Below are 19,287 nucleotides of genomic sequence, written 5' to 3'. Positions count from 1 at the left end.
CTCTGGGAACTTGTATAAAATACGCCGCTCTTGACTCTGGGCACTTGTTGATCTAGGCGCATACACAGGAAACCGCGCACATCTTACTGAGGACTTGACTCTGCAGGAAACACCCTCTTATTTCACATTTTTATACCAGAAAATTTGCACTAAACGTTCTTGGAGTGTTTGGAAAGAAACGCTAAAACAGGCGCAACTGTCAAACTGAAAAGCTTTAAAAGCGCACTTAGAAAGTGGTTATCATGTCTGGCGAAGAGGATCCAACTCAGCAGCAACAGCCTGAGCAGGAGAAAAAGCCCGATGAGCCTCCCTCAGCTGCTTCGGATGCACCTCAGCAGGAGTCAGGCAGCAGCAGCCCTACAGCAGAACCACCAGCAGCTGCTGCAGAACCACCAGCAGCTGCAGCAGAACCACCAGCTGCAGCAGCAGCACCAGCCGCTGAGGAGAAGCCGCTCTCCTTCCGCGCTCTGGTACTCACGGGACATGGGGGCTACGACAAAGTCAAGCTGCAGGTGAAGACAATGGCCAAGCCGAAGCTGAAGGCAGGAGAGGTCCTGGTGCGCGTCAAGGCATGCGGGCTGAACTTCGCCGAGCTGCTGGCCAGGCAGGGGCTGTACGAGCTGCTGCCTTCCCCGCCCGTCACGATGGGAATGGAGGGCTCCGGGGTCATTGAAGCGGTCGGGGAGGATGTGAATGACAGGAAAGTGAGTAAAGGCCTGCTAAATGCTTTCCCCACACCCACAAAATTCCACTGTGGTCATGAAAGAGCGTCAGATCAGCGGCTCCGCAGCTGCCAAGCAAAGTATCCGAGCCTTTAATTTTTCTGCATTTCTTGCCAGTGCGTGACGCGCGTAATCTTTTCCAAACGCCAACCCAGAGCGCTGCTGTCATCACTTTCCACGTTTCTTTAGTGAAAACCGTGAACTGAAATTTCTTTTAATAGCTGTTAATGTAAGTTCCTCTCAAATCTCAGAAGGCACAATCAGATTTATAGCTGACGTGAGTTTGGACTGGCTCTTTCCTTTCTGTGTGCCACAGACTCGTCTTTGGCACTCAAGCAGCGACATTTCAATAAACAACCTTAATCGTAGTGTGTTCGTTTGAGCAGCTGCTACAAAGTGTGACACTTATGAAAACTGACCGTGTTTGATTGACAGTCTGTCCTTGACGCGTTTTTAACATTTTCTCCCCATGCACAAAAGAAGCTACGTGTATTTTCTTCTCTGATGAAAAGGCGCATTTCTAAACCAAGTGAGTGTGTGCCTCCTTTTAAATTCTTGAAAGTGATGGAAACTCGTAGGCTGTAACACCTGATGTTGGCAATTATACTCGATTATATTTAGAGAGCTGCTGATTTTAGCCTCTTTGAACCTTGCATGCGCCTCACAGCTACATTATGGCACAGTTTAAACACATACTCGAGTAACAAAGATCTTTCAGTGGCCAAAGGTCATTGCTTTTATGCACTGCGTTTGGTTTTACAGTGGTATGTGTAAGATAAAGTCAAAGTGACTCATCGCAGGTAACCTTCATGGATTTATATGCTAATACATTTTGCAGAAGTTCTGTAATTTTTCACTTGTTGGTTCAGATTTGTTTGCACAGAAATTAAAAGAGGAAGGGTTTTTTTTTTTGTTTTTTTTTCATCTAACAAGAGTTTCTTATGTTCTGTGTGCACTAATGGAAGGTGGGAAACACTCACATGACCAACGGCACTATTTAGCCAGCCTACTGGGTTCAGTAGATGCATTATTTGGTTTGTATGCAAGTCTTGGCAATGGATGACTTCCAGGCAGAAGTTGTGGATGAATGTTGATCTTAACCTTTAATTTTTTTTTTAATGTTGACATCAGAAACAAAGAAACTGCTTGTTTTAAGATCTGCATGAGTTGAAGGGAAATGAGACCTTTCTGGGAGTTTTGCACAGTAAATCAGTGCCCCAGTTTATGCTTGTTATGTACTGACGTCATGTTGGAGTCATAAAGCTTGTGTCATACAGGGAGGTCTCATAGCTCAGATTGTTGTCTAACAAGAATTATCACTGCATTTGCAGGCTCTTTGAACCCCAAGTAAGATGGTAGATTAGGTTTCTATGGATTCCAGCACCACTATCGAGTCTGTTTAAAGGTCAGATGCCTTATTGATTCTATTATTAGGGTCCCGATACCTGCTGTGTGACAGAAAAAGCAGCTTTGCACAGGTTTTTAATCTTCAGATCTGTTTAGAAAGAGTCTTGCATGTATCTGGCTCAGGTGCACAAAAGATTTACTGCTGTGTGTTTGACTTGATTGTTTTGCAGTGCACAAAAAACACGATAGTGCCAATGAAAGGTAATCATAAACTTGGATGAAATCTATTTCAGTGGTTTAAACAATTTGGAACTCATCCCTGTAAATTAGCAGCGCAATATTGCAAAGGGACCTTGATTATGAAAAATCCACTTTCATTATTGTTTCTGTATCTGGGGCGCTAAAGATCATCCTCATTTGAATAAGATGTTAAGATATGAGTGTGTGTGAACTAGACTCTACACTACAGCATATGTGTGTGAACTAAAGAAGGCCTGACAGTGAGGTTACTTCTGTTTGTGTACAAAGAACTTGAATATTCTTCCACCAGATCCAGCTTTTCTCTCTTTATCCATGCAGTTAATTGCATGATGGCTTCATTATGTGTATTTTCTAAGAATCACTGAAAGTCCTCCCAATCCTGAAGTGTCAGCATGGAATTTCCCTCCTCCTCCTCCTTCTCCCCCTTCTTCTTCACCACTTACTGCTCTCCTCCTCTCTTTCCATTCCCTCCATTTTTGTGGATCATATTCATTCCAACACTTCCTTTTTGGAAGGAAGCATCAAAACACAAGACACCACAAAGCACCAGGCGCAGCAGTGCAGGAAGCAGTGAGAAATCTCAACAGGAATTTAAAGGTTAACATGCAAGATAGTTGGTTAAGGTTAGTGTAAGGATGTGGGTGGGACTGCAGTGCAGACAATAACATTTAGGGATGCCAGAGTGTTTTCAGAGACTGATACTGAGAAAGGCTGGAGCGAGGCTCCTCCAGATGAGAGCGCTTCAGGGTGTGGCTGTTTCATAAGAAGACGGATTAGATTTGTTATGCAGCCTCTCTTGTCTTTCCAGTTTCCATTTGTTAGTGATGCTAAAATAAAAGCACAATATATACGATTGTACCCCACACCTTTACTGCTATTTCAGGAAGATGGGAGCAGCAGTTTTTGTTCCAGCGTTCCAGCTGACTGCCTGAGAAAGGATGCAAGATGCCACCTGTTTGACAAATATGGGCTTTAATTGACTTGATGTGCGACGCGATGATGTGTTTAGGTCGGCACAGCGCATGCTTTCTGGTCTGGTGCATGTGGTGCAAATGTTAAGCTATCGATGCACTTAACTGCATTTTCTTTCCAAGGCATTTAATCTGTCCTAGGAGTATTTACATGCTATACTACTGTAAACATTTAGATTACGTAAATACTGGAGGGAGTTAGGAACCATTTCGCTAAACTTTCTTAGTGTAAGGCACACATTTTCTATTTTCAAGTAGATTTTGCAGATATTTTTTATTTATTTTTTTTTTAATTTAGTTTTTGGTTTAGAGCATGTGTTAGTCTTGAACTTAAAAACAAAACAATCTGTATGATTGGCTGCTGTAAAATGCACACAAACGGTCAGAATAGTATGCAGTCGTTTGAAAAACTAGCTACACCTTTACTGCTTCCATAAGAATTACAGGCTTAGCAGTAGCCAGGTGCTGCTAATCACATTCACTTCATTAACTGAGCTCTCATGTTTAAAAGTCTACAAAAACGGTCTTTGGCAATTTGCTGGTCTGAGCATTCAGGTGCATGTTAGCACAATGCCACAATTCTTAAAAGTGGAGGTCCCGGCAAACTCACCAAGGTCACGCTTTACCGTTGCTTGGAGAAACTGGGAGTGGGCTGCATCTCAGACTCTACCAGCCTCAGTTAGCATGGTAATTGTTAAACTTGATGACAGTATAATTATGAAAAAGACTGAGCAAGTGTGGCTTGTTCAGCACAGCTAAGATTTGCAAAGACTTCTGGGATAATGCCTTTTGTACAGACAAGACCAAGGAGGCCACACATTTGGTGACCAACAATCACAGCATATCACCATAAACACCTCATAAAACTGTCAAGCATGGTGGTAGAGGTGATAATTTGGGCTTGTTGCTTGCAGTCATTTAGGTGACCACAAATTTCTCGGTATACCAAAATATTCTAGTCGAATGTGAAGCTGCCTGTCTGAGAGTCAAAGCTTGGCCCAAATCGAGTCATGCAACATGACGATCTCAAGAATAGCAGCAAATCTGCAACAAACTGTCTGAAAGAGGAAAAGAGTCGAGGTTTTACAATGACCAAGTCAAAGTTCAGACTGCAACCTGATTGAAATGCTGTGATGAGTGAAAGTCATACAGCAAATGACTATCAAGCTACAGCTGCTAGCTGTGGTTCTACAAGCTACTGAGTCAGTGGGGGTTGCTTACTTCTCCCCTGTTATGAAAAGTTTAGAATTAAGAGGATGTGCTTTTGTTTTCACACAACTCTGAATTATGGATGAAGATCTGCTCTTTCTCTCGGCTACTGAGATGCTTTAGTGACAAAGACAGATTTCGATGCACTAAAATGAGCTGTAGAAAACCAGGCGTGGCGCTAGTTTTTGTCAAGACTGACTCAAATGAGCAGCAGGTTTTCACTGTCCTATTTCCACTCTGTAGTCTCTGCAGTGACTTCACTTTATGTCAACCTTCCAAGAAATGAACTCAGCCCTTCTTTAAGAAAAGGAAAAACAGGCCATTATGAATTTTTGAGTTGATCCTGCAAGTTTTTAATGTTGAGAAATCGAGCGTGTCATCTGAGGTGGAAGTTGAGGCTTTTACAATAACTCGCCAAAAATTGGGGCACACACACATACAAAATGTGTATGTGTGTTTACTGTGTTTGCGAGTGTAAATATTTGTGTGTATCATCTGTCTATTGTCATGGGCTGTGTGCAGCAGGAAGTGGGTGTGACTCAGAGCTCTTGAAGCTGTTTTAGCAGGAAACTGTGCAGCATTCATGATCAGATCAGGCTGCTTTCCTGCACCCCTCACATTTTTGGAACTTTTCGCAACATTGGTCATATGACTCATTGAATTTAGGAAGGCCGTTAAACATGAACAGCATTTCCCATAAGCCCCCATATCTGATGTCCCCATGACCAGAGAATGAATGTTAAAATGTCGTCTTGTTTAATGGTTTTAGTTTGTTTGAGAGGGTGCTGTGAGTTTCACTGAGGCACAGAAGTTTGTGGACTCAAAGACAATGTAGTGAGAATGTATTTCGGAAAGGATGCATGAAATATAAATCTCTAATAATCACAAGACTGACTTGGGTTTTTTTTTTCCCCCCATTAGAACTGGAGGGGGAAAAAGCCAATGTCCAAAGAAAAACATGGAAAGACCTCCAGAAACCCTGGAGAACTATTGCTCGAGACCACAAAATGACAGTCCTTGAGAGCAAAAATGTAAAGAAATAAAGGGTGGCTCAAGATTTTTTGCACAGCGCTGTATGAGAAATGTCGCAAATACGATTCTTTTCACCGTTTGTTTATCTTTTTAGAAACGATGCCTATTCAAGTTACAGGCACTCCGTTTCCCTACTTTTGGTTCTACAGACTTTGCCTGTTATTGTTCAGCCTTTGAGACATTAGTCTGAGGTTTCTTCCCCCACAGTGGAAATATGCAGTTGTTTTGTACTTTCTACAAAGATCAATAGAACGCCAGGTTTCAAAATGTGGGGCACTGAGCTGCTGAAAGTGGGGCATAGATGACCACAGGAGGAAAACTAATCAGAGTGAAACTAAGCTGAATGACAGGAAAGTTTAAAAAGCACTAATTTAACTTCCCCACTTTTGTTTTTTTACTTTCAGATTAGCATCAGGTGTAATTTGTGTTTACTGATTTATAATTTTGCTAAATCAAACTTTTAAGCTTCCTGTATTAAGTTGATATGAAGAAATGCATCATTCCACAGCTGTGAACGTCTGCGTTTTAGTTTGACTTCACACCACCTTCTCCCTGTCCCCCTCCTTCCTTCCCTCAGGTTGGCGATCGTGTCATCGCTTTGGCCCGCAGCGGCATGTGGCAGGAAGTAGCTGTCGTGAGCGCTGACCGCACCTTCCTTATGCCCGAGGAGATGAGTTTTGAGGAAGGTGCTGCTTTAACTATTAACTACATGACCGCCTACATGATGCTGTTTGAGATGGCCAATCTTAGGCCGGGCAAAAGCGTTCTTATACACATGGCAGCAGGTAAGACTCGTGGAGACGCCTGAAAATAATTTCCAAATAAACTAAGTGAGGAGTTTTTGTTTTTATTCTTCTTCATTTCTCACATTTGAGATTGCACAGCAACACAGGCACTATAAATGAGTATAAATGCTGAGAATTGTGATGTCCACTCGTGCAGGCGACACCATAGGGTCCACACAGTGCAGAAGTATAAATTGCACATTACGTGACGAGGAGCTGAAACAGCGGTTGCACCCTGGTGTAAGATGATAAACACTGTTTTGATGTGTATCCTAAAATTATCAAATGACCCAGTTTTTGTTTGTTACATCAAATCATTACTCAGTTAATTGATTATTTTTATAATCGTACGTGTAGCCTTGGTGTGAAAATTAGTTTGAGGAATAGATAATGAAGGATCTCCTCAGACTAGCTCAGTGGCATCCCCAATGTTGTGCGACAAGACTACTCTCATTATCAGTTAATTAGAAGGTGTAACAAACCTTCTGTCAGTCTCCTGGGTAACGTGTAAAGAGTCGCACAGTACGCTCCCTCCTGCTAATCAGCTCTTTGAATGCAGCTGCATTTCTGTGCTGAAGGATTATCAGCTAAAAGACTTTAAGTCAGAGATGAAGAAGTGTTATGTCAAAACATCTTCATACAAAACTGGATTATTATCACAAATGGTTGCTTGGGCAACACTTCTCAAATGCAAATTTCTTACACAAAACCACCTTTAATTAGTTTGCATGTCCAGGAGTTATAAACTAAGGCCTTTCTTAGCTGTATATCACAGTTATAGGGTCAGCTAGTGTGACATTTCACTTCTGCCTTTGCTCAAATAGAGATCACCACACTCTTATTAGGGAAAACTAAAAGTTTGCAGTGCATGTGCAGTTGACACCTTCAGCTATGAGGCTGTGATGACGCCACATTTTTCACATCGTTACTGAAAATATCTTGAACTTGTGAAACAGCTGCACAGCTGACAATATAACTGTGATAGTTGTGAGCATATGGTATAATCCAGTTAGAGCTGAGAGAATTGAGGAAGTGTGTGTTTAGCTTTGCACTTTATTCAGTTTGAATTCAAAGATTTTACGTTGTATTGTCACAGCAGCACAAATATCCGAGTGTTTGATCCCCCTACACTCTGAGTCGAAGAATACAGGACAGTTACTGTGATGCTCAGTTGCTCTTCTGCTCCTCTGCATCCTCCCTCTCAAAGGCTGCTCATCACTGTTGAGTGGGTGGATGGGTGTCAGCTGACCTGTGTGAATCATGAGGGCAGAAAGGATTACTGGTGAATCTGCAGGCCCAGGCGGTCATCATCTTCAAAAGCCTTTCACTGTTAAGTGGAAATGGGCCACAGAGATCAGAAAGCACTGCTTTCTATGTCGCCTTTTGTTCACCTGTCTTCTGAGGTTTCCACCCTCTAAGTCGCATCTCTAAATTACGCTCTCTGTGGAATTGGGTGTGATGTGGAGAGCGAGAGGACATTCGGGAAAAAGGTGAGGCGATGACGCAGTAATAATCTGACCAGCTTCGATTTAATACCGGCCCATGCTGGTGTATTTCCTACCAAATCATAAATAATGTTGCTCCAAAACAATCGCTGACTAATCAGTGTTGTGATGTTTTAGCTTTATCATACCGTACAGGCCATAGATTGCCAACTTTTAAAGCTGGAATTAAATAAGCAAAGGGTGGGTTTGACTGTGAAATCAATGAAGGGTGAATACTCATGAGGTTGTCAGTCACATGATGACTCCACCTTAAAGCATTCATTTATTGCCAATTTAAATCTAATGAGGATCATAATTTAATTAAGAAGTAAATGTGACTTCAGTGGTAATAGTTTGATAAGAAACAAACTCAACTATAACATTTTTACTTGGATAATTTTCCCATAGACCTTTATTCATTTCTCATCACCTCTTTGCTCAAGAGTTGTCCTCAGTATGATGTGATTCAATCACCAGTTACTAGGGGAAAAAATGTGTATTTCCCAACTGGTTGAAAACCAGTCTGAGGGGTCACTGACCAGTCTGTAGGCCTGTGCAACTGGGGTTTAAATAATAATTTTCCCATTAACTTCATCAACGTCTAGCAACCACTTGGGAAATGCTTTTTAACTAAAGCAGTGATTTTACTTTAGAAACGTGACCCAGTAGAAATGCACGCTGCAGCCTGACTGCTTGGTGAAGTTCAGGGTCTGGCTGCTGGGCTGGGGTCAGCATTCAGTCAACCCAACTTCACTCTGGGTTCTTGGCTAGCTTAGCATTAGCATGCTCGCATTGTGCTGAAGTTGTTGTCATAATAGCATAATACAGTCGTTTCACTGTGCAATAAAAAAAAAAGTTATATCCATATCCACGCTGCAGACTGCGTCACTATTTTCCTCCTCTACGAACTGAAATCAACTAATTTTAGCACAAGTGCAAGCAGAACCGATGAGCGTAATTGACAGGCAATAGAGTAGAATACAACGGAATAATTAAAAGGAATTGAGCTATCGGGTAGCCTCTCTTGATTCCCATTCCTACTCATGACCTGTTGTTGTTAGATTGTTGTGGATTGGTCTGTAGGCCTTTATTCCCTTGACCCTACAATGTCACTATGATTTTTAGGCCCAAAATGGTGCACAAGTTAACATTAAGGTCACATCTCTGGCTGCAAAGAGTGAGACTGTACTGAGATTTTCGAGTATCGCTCCCTCCTGACCATTTAAAAGAATGCCTATTTAAAGCACTTGTGCTTTGACTTCAGACTCGGAAGCTCCATTCAACATTTTTTTTTTTTTACAGTCAGGCAAAAATACTAAAGCTCTTCTGGTAGAGAGAAGTCTTATGAAGAGGATCAAGGCCTGGAAAAGGTTGTGATGAATGAGAGGGCCTAATGCAAAACAGACACCCAGGAGATTCTGGTTGGTGTCCTGTGTGAGACGGTCTGTAATTTTTGAAGTGTGTGTGTGTGTGTGTGTGTGTGTGTGTGTAATTTGAACATTAAACAGGTGTTAGAAAGACAAATGTCTCCCATGTGTGACCTTTACCCTTAGATTGCAAAGCCATGACATCATTTATCAGCATTACTTATGCTGCTGTAGAAACGACACCTACATATTGACGTAAGATCTGGCTCTTAACCACTTAGCATTTTATTTACAGCGCATACAGGACATTTAAGCCAAAACGTGTAAAAGGTCAAAACGCGTTATACAACATGGAATCTACCTGTCTTCTCATGGTTTATCTTTTTATCAAATGCAAATATTAACTGATTACACAAATTCAGATGGGCAAAGTTGATATCTTGTAAAGTGTTTTGTCTCAATCATTAGATTTTTAAAAAGCTCACTACAGTTGCTTGGTAACAGTATCGTCATTTAAATTTCCCCTTAAAATGTATTTACTAGGAGCCCGGTTGAGTACTAACTCAACATTCAAAGCAAGCATAGTTTGAATGTTTGAGAAAATCGCTGAGTGGTTCAGAGAGAGACCGCACACAACCTCTTTTGCTGAAAGTGAAACACCTGCTCCTCCTGTTCTCATGCCGGTCTTTGCTGCTGTCTGCACATCTGTAGGTGGTGTGGGTATTGCTGCTACCCAGCTGTGTCAAACTGTGCAGGATGTGACTGTTTTTGGCACGGCGTCGGCTTCCAAACATGAGACTATTACCCAAGGCGGGGTAACTCACCCCATCGACTACCGCACCAAAGACTACGTGGAGGAAATCCGCAAAATCAGCCCGAAGGGTAAAAAAAAAAATACTCTTGTTTTACTACTGCACAAATGGAAATCCTTGCCTCTCATATTTTCGTTGTGTTGAACATTGTCATGTTCTGTTATCTAGAAACTTACAAAGCTTTGCCCTTTTATTTCTGCCTCTGCAGGTGTGGACATCGTCCTCGACCCCCTTGGTGGCTCTGACACCCAAAAAGGCTATAGTTTGTTGAAGCCCCTGGGCATGATTATAGTCTTTGGTAAGACGCACAAACAAAAAATGCATTGTGTAGACATCCTTTGTGGGGGGGGTGGATCTTTGGTGTTTCTACTAAAGCTTTATTTCACTTGGTTTATTTAACCTGTCATGGTGTTTTAAATTATTTATTTATTTATTTTATTCATTTTGTATTTTAAATGAGTGTATAATTTGTTTTTCCTCCTACACACGCTGTCATTGTAATGTCGGCCTCATTTATTTATTTATTTTTTTATTTTTTTATTTATTTTTTTCCCCCTTTTACGCAATGAATGCCGAGCTGTTCAAGGCTGAAGGCTAAAGCTGTATCAAAGTTCCATAACATGCAGCAGCTTCAAAAGCAGGAAGATGGAAACTGTTGCACCTCGATACAGTGCTAAAAGGCAATGGATCATCTCTCTAAAAGATCTTTAAGATGCAGTATGATGGGGCATGATCATACAGGACTTTAAATAAATTTCAGATTTAATAGGGAGCCAGTGAAGCTAATATCTTAAAGGCAGTCTTGCATGTCCTTCCTGAGCCAGGTTATGCTGGAGGTCTCTTCGTTTAAAAAAAGAATTCTTCCTCCTCACTGTTGCCAAGTGCCTCCTCATTGGAGATCATCTGATTGTTGGGGTTTTCTCTCTAATATTGCACTTTCCTTACACTATAAACAGTGACTCTTGTGAATTAGTGCAGTATAAATAAAATTGAGGTGAACAGCCTTGTTGGTAGTCGAGTCTAAAATGCAGCCACACCTGTGGCTTCTCTGACATGGATCAACAGGTTTGGAGCCAGCTCTGAGTTGATGCTCGGCAGATGTAAACATTAAGGTAGCAGACACCGTAGACGTGGGGTGAGTCCACAGTTGTGAAAACATGAGGATGTTTTGCACGTGTAATCTGCTCCTCTAACTGCCGGAATAAATGGCTCAATCTTGAAAGGTCGATGTGCCGCTTTTCTCCTTATGAATGGAACATCAGAGGTTCAGGATTTGGTCAGATGAGAGCGTTTTAACCTAGGACTGTAATCCCATGTTTTCAAAGCAAGTCTGTGCTGATTCACCACTGTTGCTAAGCAAGTCGGTAGCTCCCTGTACTTGGCATGCTTCAGTGTTATTTGACCCATCTGTTGAAAGCAAAGGAAAATTATAACCTGATAACAGTTTTAAATAATGACTTTAAGATTTGTTTTAATTAAACTGAACTGAAAACCTTGGCTTTGACACATATTCGAGATATGACCAAACTGGGGACAAAATGAAGCTGGGTTCAAACTCACAAAGACATGGGGCATTAAACTGTTTACCTTCTCTTGTGGGGTAGTTTGGCCCTGATGCATCTTCTCCACTGACATCATGCACGTGATTAATGGCGAGTCTGTCTCATGCAACTTACAAGAAGAATTCAAGAATTCTATTTCTCCTGTATTGGCTTCCCTTCATTGGCTCCCTGTTAAATCCAGAATTAAATTCAAAATCCTGCTCCTCACATACAAGGTCTTAAATAATCAGGCCCCATCTTATCTTAATGACCTTGTAGTACCAGATCACCTAATTAGAGCGCTTCACTCTCGCACTGCAGGCTTACTTGTTGTTCCTAGAGTATTTAAAAGTAGAATGGGAGGGACAGACACTATCTCTACTTTTAAGATTAGGCTTAAAACTTTCCTTTTTGCTAAAGCATATAGTTAGGGCTGGACCAGGCAACCCTGAATCCTTCCTTAGTTATGCTGCAATAGATGTAGGCTGGTGGGGGATTCCCATGATGCATTGAATAGTTCTTCTTCAGTCACCTTTCTCACTCACTATGTGTTAATAGACCTCTGCATTGAGTCATACTTGTTATTATTCGCTGTCTCTCTTCCAAAGCATGTTGTTTTTTTTTTTTGTTTTTTTTTTTGTTTGTTTGTTTTTTTGTTTTTTTTTTGTCCTGTCTTCCTTCTCTCACCTCAACCAGTTGCGGCAGATGGCCCCGCCCCTCCCTGAGCCTGGTTCTGCTGGAGGTTTCTTCCTGTTAAAAGGGAGTTTTTCCTTCCCACTGTCGCCAAAGTGCTTGCTCACAGGGGGTCATATGATTGTTGGGTTTTTCTCTGTATGTATTATTGTAGGGTCTACCTTACAATATAAAGCACCTTGAGGCGACTGATATTGTGATTTGGCCCTGCATAAATAAAACTGAATTGAAATCAGAGTTGATGCTCAAACATTTATTTGCAACGCAGTAAAGTTAAAGGAGGTTGTGATAAGGTAGTGAGACGATTATTGTGAAGTTTGGGGGTTTTTTCTGCCTGTTTTCAATGTTCCCTTTATCACGGTTTGACATTGCAGGTGCAGCCAATTGTGTGACGGGCCAGAGGAAGAACCTGCTGGCCATGGCAAAGACCTGGTATAACCAGCTCTCTCTGAACACCATGAAACTGATGCAGTCCAACAAAGCTGTCAGCGGCTTCCACCTGGGATACATCACTGATGAGCAGCTCTTCGGCAGGACTATGTCTACGCTGCTTGAGCTCTACAAGCAGGGAAAGATCAAGCCCCGCATTGACTCCAGCTATCACTTTGAGGAGGTAAGTCTGATCGGGTTTGCAGTGTAAAAAAAATTGTCTAATAAAACAGTTCCTAGTTTTTGAAGATGCTTGTTGGAACTGCTTCTGTATTTACTTTACTGCATATTGAAGTATACATTGACATTTATCTTGCTCTCGAATGGGTAAGAGCCTTCCACTGGATAATTATCGTAGTCATTGATGCATTTCAGCTGGTAAGTTATTTATTCATAAGTGATGCCATACGCAGCTTCTCATTTCTTAAAGAATCAGGGTCGGGTTTTAGACAGATCCTTGGGTTGTGTAAAAGGCATTGCTCCAGTTTTAGATGGGTAATGGATAATGGCCCAAAACATTAAAATCTACAAGAATTGTGAAACTATCTTTGAGGAAGAAGTGTTGGCGGGGATGGGTGGAGTGCAGGCAAAGAATCTTGAATGGTTGTGATCAGAGATTGCAACAGGAAAGCTCACAGCTGTGTTTGCTAGTCAAGATAAGAGCACCTTCCACATGCACAAGACAATTCAAGGGATTGGGACTAAGCATGTAGCCTTAAGAAAAGTCAGGTAGGCTACAGGTAGGCTAGCTAGGGATAGAAGCTTTAGTTTGCTAGAGAGCATAAGAGAGGATACTGGAACAACTGAAAGGGTTTGTGGTCTGATTCTGATTCACCCTGTTCCCCAGTGATGGGTGTGTCAGGGTAAGAAGATGGGTGAATAAAGTGATGCTTAGTGCCTACCATATGAGCCTGCAGGGTCAGTGCTGTGAGCTGGTGGTACTTCAGTTAGTCTGGTCTGCATTCAGTGATGTTATTCCAAAAAAAAAAAGGGGGGGGGTTGTCTGACTGCTTGAATTTACTGAATGGCCGGGTTTTCCCATCAGTCCCATCTTTTTCTCCCTTGATGATACAGACATGTTCCGAGATGACAATGAGAGAGCAGTTTGGGGAACATTACATGTCAATTTCACCACAGTCCAGAATTTCACCCCACTGGGAATCTTTGGGATGTGTTGGCGAAGACTCTGCTGCATCATCAAATCAAGATCTTGGCAAAAAATGAATGCCACCCTGGATAGAAATAAATGTGACTTTGATTAGCCTCATCCAAATGATGCTGTCTAAACATGCGCCATCATCAAACCTAAAGGCGGGTGAATTAAATATTAGCTTGTGACTTATTTGGCTGGGCAGTGGCTAATTCAGCATGGGGCAGACTTTGTTCACCTTTCAATTAAAGCTGCTCAAATCAAGTGGGGGACTTAGGTCTTCCGCAGTGATCAGTCTTTTGCTGCAATGTATAGTCTCAGTTTTTTTGCTTTTATTGCCTTTTCACTCATCAGCTGCACTTCCTTCCTGCAGTTCTTTAATATGTAGGTTAGGTTTCCAGTACCAAATTTAGCAAGCAGGAAATGAATGTAGGGAAGCAGATAGTTGTAAAAGGCGAAGGTTTCCTTGTAGAAATAGTGGACACAAAACGGGGCCGAAGCAAAGCACCCTATACATGTTGTGGTGTGTCTGTGTATGGGGCTCCATGTCTGCTTGATGTGTAAATATGCATCCATTAGCTGAAAATAATATGACTTTTGTAAGGTAACTGCAAGTCATTGTTGTGCCATATGTGGCCAAGTTGGTATGACTCTGTCTTTTTCTTTTTCCATCCCTTAAACATTCAAACAAGAACTTTCTGTTATTGCCCAGAGAGGAACTTTACAGCAGATTGTGTTTATCTGGGTTTTAGTGACTCGCAAATAGTTTTTGGCTGCGTTTAAATGACTGATGCGCTCAGTTTACTGCCCAATGTGAACATCTGCTCTGCTCCCCTGTCTCTTCTCAGGTGACTGAAGCCATGAAGCGCATGCACGAACGCCAAAATATTGGGAAAGTCATCCTTCTTCCTGAACCCAAGAAGGAGGAAGAGAAGCCAAAGTCCAATGCTGAGGCTGGGGAAAATGTGGAAAAAAATGATGCTGCCATCAGCGAGAAGAAAGAAGAGGAAGTTAAAGCAGAAAAGGATTGAGTAAGAGTGTTTATTTCGAGGGTTTCCTTTTTTGTTCGGCTGTTTAAGGGGGAAAAAAAAAAAAAAAAAAGGCGGGGTGGAGGGAAAAAGCAAGATGTCATGAATTCTTTGTCAGTATTTTTTGGAAATGTTGATGGATTTTTGTTGTGCAATATGGTTATACTGTGGTGTCTTTGTCTGGAACACTTGTTTGTAACTTTTAAATAAAATGTCACTGCATTCTGATACATCACCTGAAGAAAAATGCATTCTGATTACGGACTGTTGTTAAAATTCACAATTGGCAAAAGAAGACAGCATTTATTTGTGTTTGTTTTTTGGTTTCCTATGACAACAGCTTGGTCGCAGCTCAAACATAACACTGGTGATAACAACATACCAGGGCTGGTGCTTATAAAACTGAACACTGACTAATCACTTTGAAAAGTAGGACTGACGAGCTTTGCTTAAAAACAGAAAATTGCATTTTTAGCAGTGTTTAAATGGGACTGTGCTGCCTTCAGACTACAATCGTGTCTACCCCAGCATCCTGCCAACAGCGCCTCTTCAAAATTGGCACACCAATGAACCAACATCACAACGTGCATTAAAAAGATTGTCCAGCTTTGTGCTGCATATACAGTTAAGATCATTTGGGCAAGATGTTAATTTTTTTTTTTTTTTTTTCTGCACATCACCATGGTGGACTTTAAATCAAACAATCAACACTTGACTGAAGTGCAGACTTGCAGCATAAATTTAAGGGGTTTAACAAAAATTTGCATTAACATTTTAGGACTTATAGGGTTTGGGGTTTTGTTTTTTTTAAATAGACACTAGTGGGACAAAGTTGTCTCATGTTTGACATTGTTGTTATTATTATATATAATTTTTTTTTTTTTTTTTTTTTTTTTTTTTGTGAAATGGTTTGGATCATGAGCCGTTCCTTTCCTTCCCCATATTTCTCAGTTTTCAGAACCGTGCAGGCTATTAGATGCTTTCTGGCAAAGTCTATGGCTGCCTTGAGTGTAACTAGAGGTTTGCACTTTGTTGTAAGACCCTCTGTATTTCCATTCATGAAGCCATCCCTTGATTGTAGTCCTTGACTGCCTCAGGGGTGTTATCGACTTCAGTGGTTCAAAGTAGTTTGGTGTTTTGTTTTTTTTGTTTTTTTTTAATCATTGAAAAAAAAAAAAAAAAAAATCTTCAGCTGTCTTTTGGGGCTTTTGGTGTTCTTTACCTGGTCAGCACGTAGTTTTAGAAATTATCAGATTGTTGATCTGACCATTCCTAAAGGTTTTGCTACCTCACTGGTGGGTTTTGTTTTTCTAGCCTAATCTCTGAGGTTCATATTTAACATTACAATGAAAAGTTATACAATACAAATTCAACACTTCAGATATTCTGTCTACTTCATTTGTCATTAATGACAAGTGAACAGCTCTCACCTTGGCCATGTTGTCAAATTAATTTTGAGGCTCTGAAAATGTCTAATTTCTAAACAATTAATCCAAAATATTTGTCAAATCCCTTTAATCAAAGCTGAAAGTCTGCACCTCAGTTGTTTGGTTTTTACAATCTCCTGTCTTTACACAGGCAAAAATTACGTATCCAACTCCACACAGGCTGGATTATGCATGAAAATGATCTTCAATCATACATACAGTGTCGGCGTATGTCATTTTGGGTATTATTCAGGGTAAAAGCTCAGTTAAATAAGGATAGTGTTTCCATTTAAAGTAAGTGGGGTGCTTGCATGTTCTGAGAATTTTGTGATCACCCTAAAAGAAGAATTTCCATTAAAAGATTGGCAAGTTTATTTAACAAAATCATTTGTATTTGTAATTTATGATTTTGATCATTCACTTTTACACTTTCCTCCAAATTTTCAACATTTGTTATTAATTTTGGAAAAAAAAAAAAGACCATAATTATGTCATCTGGATGCATTTGAAGGTTCAAACAGCTCGTGTCCTGCAGAAAGACCTTCCACCTAAATATAGTTGTTTTTTTTAAGTATATTAATCCTGATAATTAATTATGTGAATTAATAACAATAATCAATTATTTCCTGTTTAATACGAATAACACTTGTGATTATTGCCCTACTAAAGTGTGTAATGATGAGATGCCTTTTTTTTTTTTTCCCCCCCACTTACTCTGCAGTGATAAATGTTGTTACACGGATCTTTGTTTAAGGAAAGCCTGTGTCGGTGTGTTGTGTCGCTTTTGCAGTTTCCTCACTTATTTGTGCCAAATCTGAAACCAGCTTTCACCACTGCTGTCAAGCCAACTGTGAATAACAATTAGAGGGACTTCCGTGCCTTGGCAGTCACTCTTGTGTTTTCTTCCAAAGAATGTCCCACTGAAACGGTTTGGCGAACCGTTTCAAGGCAGGTTTCTTTCCTTCGTTTTCTTCTGTGCTTTAGATGCGTTCTTAAATCCTTCACTGCCATCGTTACAATCAAAGTTTACAGGATTACAGCGTGTGTTACTTAGCAATTCCTCGTCTCCGCACTGATGCATTTTATACTTTTTTTTTGTTGTTGCTGATGTTGTTTTTTGGTCATTGTTTGCATATCTGCTCCTTTGAATGGATGACCTATATAAGTGGCGTTGGGACTCAGTAGTGCAGATGTTTTGTCCAGATGTGGGTGTAATTCAATGCTCGAAGCAGAGGATGCGGAGCACAAGAGGAAGAGTTTTCCCTCCGTCCACACCATCCCAGCGCCTCACATTCCTCTCTCCACCCTCTCAGTGCTGCTTTGTGTCTTTCTGTCTCTAGAGCTTAACTCTCAAACTGCACCTCCCTTTCCAGCAGAGCCAGTTTCGGTTTCTGAAGAGCACTTGTAACAAAGTTTCACAGATAGTGTTTTATGTTATTTACATTTGTGACATTTCTTTAGGCGACTTGGACTAGTATTGTTAAGTTTGGCCAGCATTCCTTCTCCTAGTTTGAAATAAGATGTGATGTGGATTTTTGAGTGGGATCTGGAGTCTTTGTGATTCTGTGATGTTTCCAGCGGAAGTTCACGTAGAAGTCTTTCAGGCTTTGTTCACTTGTATCATTTTTGAACCCACAAGCCCAGTCCCTACATGACAGATGAATGTTAACCACCTAGCGATATAGCAACATTGAATAAACAAATTAGTCAAGTTTAGTGATTTCTTTTAGCCCTCTAATTCCTCTCTGCAAGCAGCTTTGCTAAAATGAATGTGATTGGAGACACAAACGGGTTTGAGCCAATGTTTAGGCTCTGATCAATGCATCTGTCCGCTCATGTTCTCCGTAATTGTTGGTTATGCGTAAACTGATGCAGAATTAAAAATGGTAAATGGCCTGTATTTGTATAGCGCCTTACTAGTCCCTAAGGACCCCAAAGCGCTTTACACATTCAGTCATCCACCCATTCACACACACATTCACACACTGGTGCGTGCAGTGAACGACACCTATAGTGCTCACTGAGAGTTGCAGCTCTCCACAATGTTGCCTATTAAGAAGCTGTACTGTAGCGTGTGTTATCAATTGTTTCATATTAAGAAATAAACAGGAATTCATCCACAAAAATGCTAATTTGCACAGACGGCTCTAATTAAAGTGTATTTGCGTTAGTTTGACAGATGCTTCATACATCAACATCCAAAGAGGTCCTGTCTGTTTAAAAAAATAAATAAATAAATAAAAGCTCTTTGTAAATTCTGGCTGCATTAAAAATCTCAGTTAAACAATTGAAAGTCATTCTTATCATTATTATCCTAAACCATGTTTCATATCTATCAGCATCTAATTTGCAGTGTAATTACTTCCATTGCTTGTGTGACAGTGTTGTTCCAAAACTATTTAATGTGTTACTGTTTCTTTTTTCTTTGTATACACAGTTCAAACAAACGTCTTCTATGTTCATATGGCACTAACATGTCTGTATTATTAAAGCATTATCACATCTTGTGACTGAGTTGACTCCATAATGACCTCTACCTGTAGACTGGTGTTGAATCACTAGGTTTGACGAAACCGCCCTGCACGACAGTTGGTCACAGCTTCCGTACTGTGCTGCTGTTTTTATTGTATTTCCATCAGTTGACCGCAAAGATGAATTTTGAATTTTGATTTTTAAGTATATATGGCAACCAGCAGGGGTCGCTGTATGTACATGTTTAAGAGCAGCGTTTCAGAGGCTGATCGCTGTTTCCAGCTCGGGGATCATAGTGTTGTTTTTACAGATCATTGCTCATTTATGACACATCATACATTAATACAGAGCAGAAAGAAATTTATTTGCAGTACTGTTAGGATCCCTGGTAGGTTTAACATGAAACTGATGGACAGTATATGAAGAAACATATTTTCTTCTCTTCATCCTGCATACTGTTGTAACCTTTGATTTAGCTTCATTTACTCACCAAGAAGCCAGTGGATATCCCTATGACCATCCATCATGGATGACACTGACAGATTATTTATTGGCAA

General features: G+C 40.7%; 1 protein-coding gene across 1 annotated transcript; it reads left to right on the top strand.

Annotated features, from left to right (window-relative positions):
• Nucleotides 1-37: 37 nt before the first annotated feature.
• On the top strand, nucleotides 38-18,765 carry LOC146381577 (NADPH-dependent quinone oxidoreductase VAT1-like). The gene is made up of 6 exons (XM_084937649.1): nucleotides 38-704; nucleotides 6,120-6,327; nucleotides 9,890-10,060; nucleotides 10,199-10,288; nucleotides 12,599-12,837; nucleotides 14,652-18,765. Exons 1-6 carry the CDS (start codon nucleotides 243-245, stop codon nucleotides 14,832-14,834), a joined length of 1,353 nt encoding a protein of 450 aa, XP_084793775.1. The 5' UTR covers nucleotides 38-242; the 3' UTR covers nucleotides 14,835-18,765.
• The last annotated feature ends 522 nt before the right edge of the window (nucleotides 18,766-19,287 follow it).

Source organism: Perissodus microlepis, chromosome 8 (genome assembly GCF_051167445.1).
Source record: "Perissodus microlepis isolate ML-2025 ecotype Zambia chromosome 8, ASM5116744v1, whole genome shotgun sequence".
NCBI classification, from domain to species: Eukaryota; Metazoa; Chordata; class Actinopteri; order Cichliformes; family Cichlidae; genus Perissodus; species Perissodus microlepis.
Note: the sequence above shows the minus strand (reverse complement) of the source record. Positions and strands in the feature narration are given on the sequence as shown.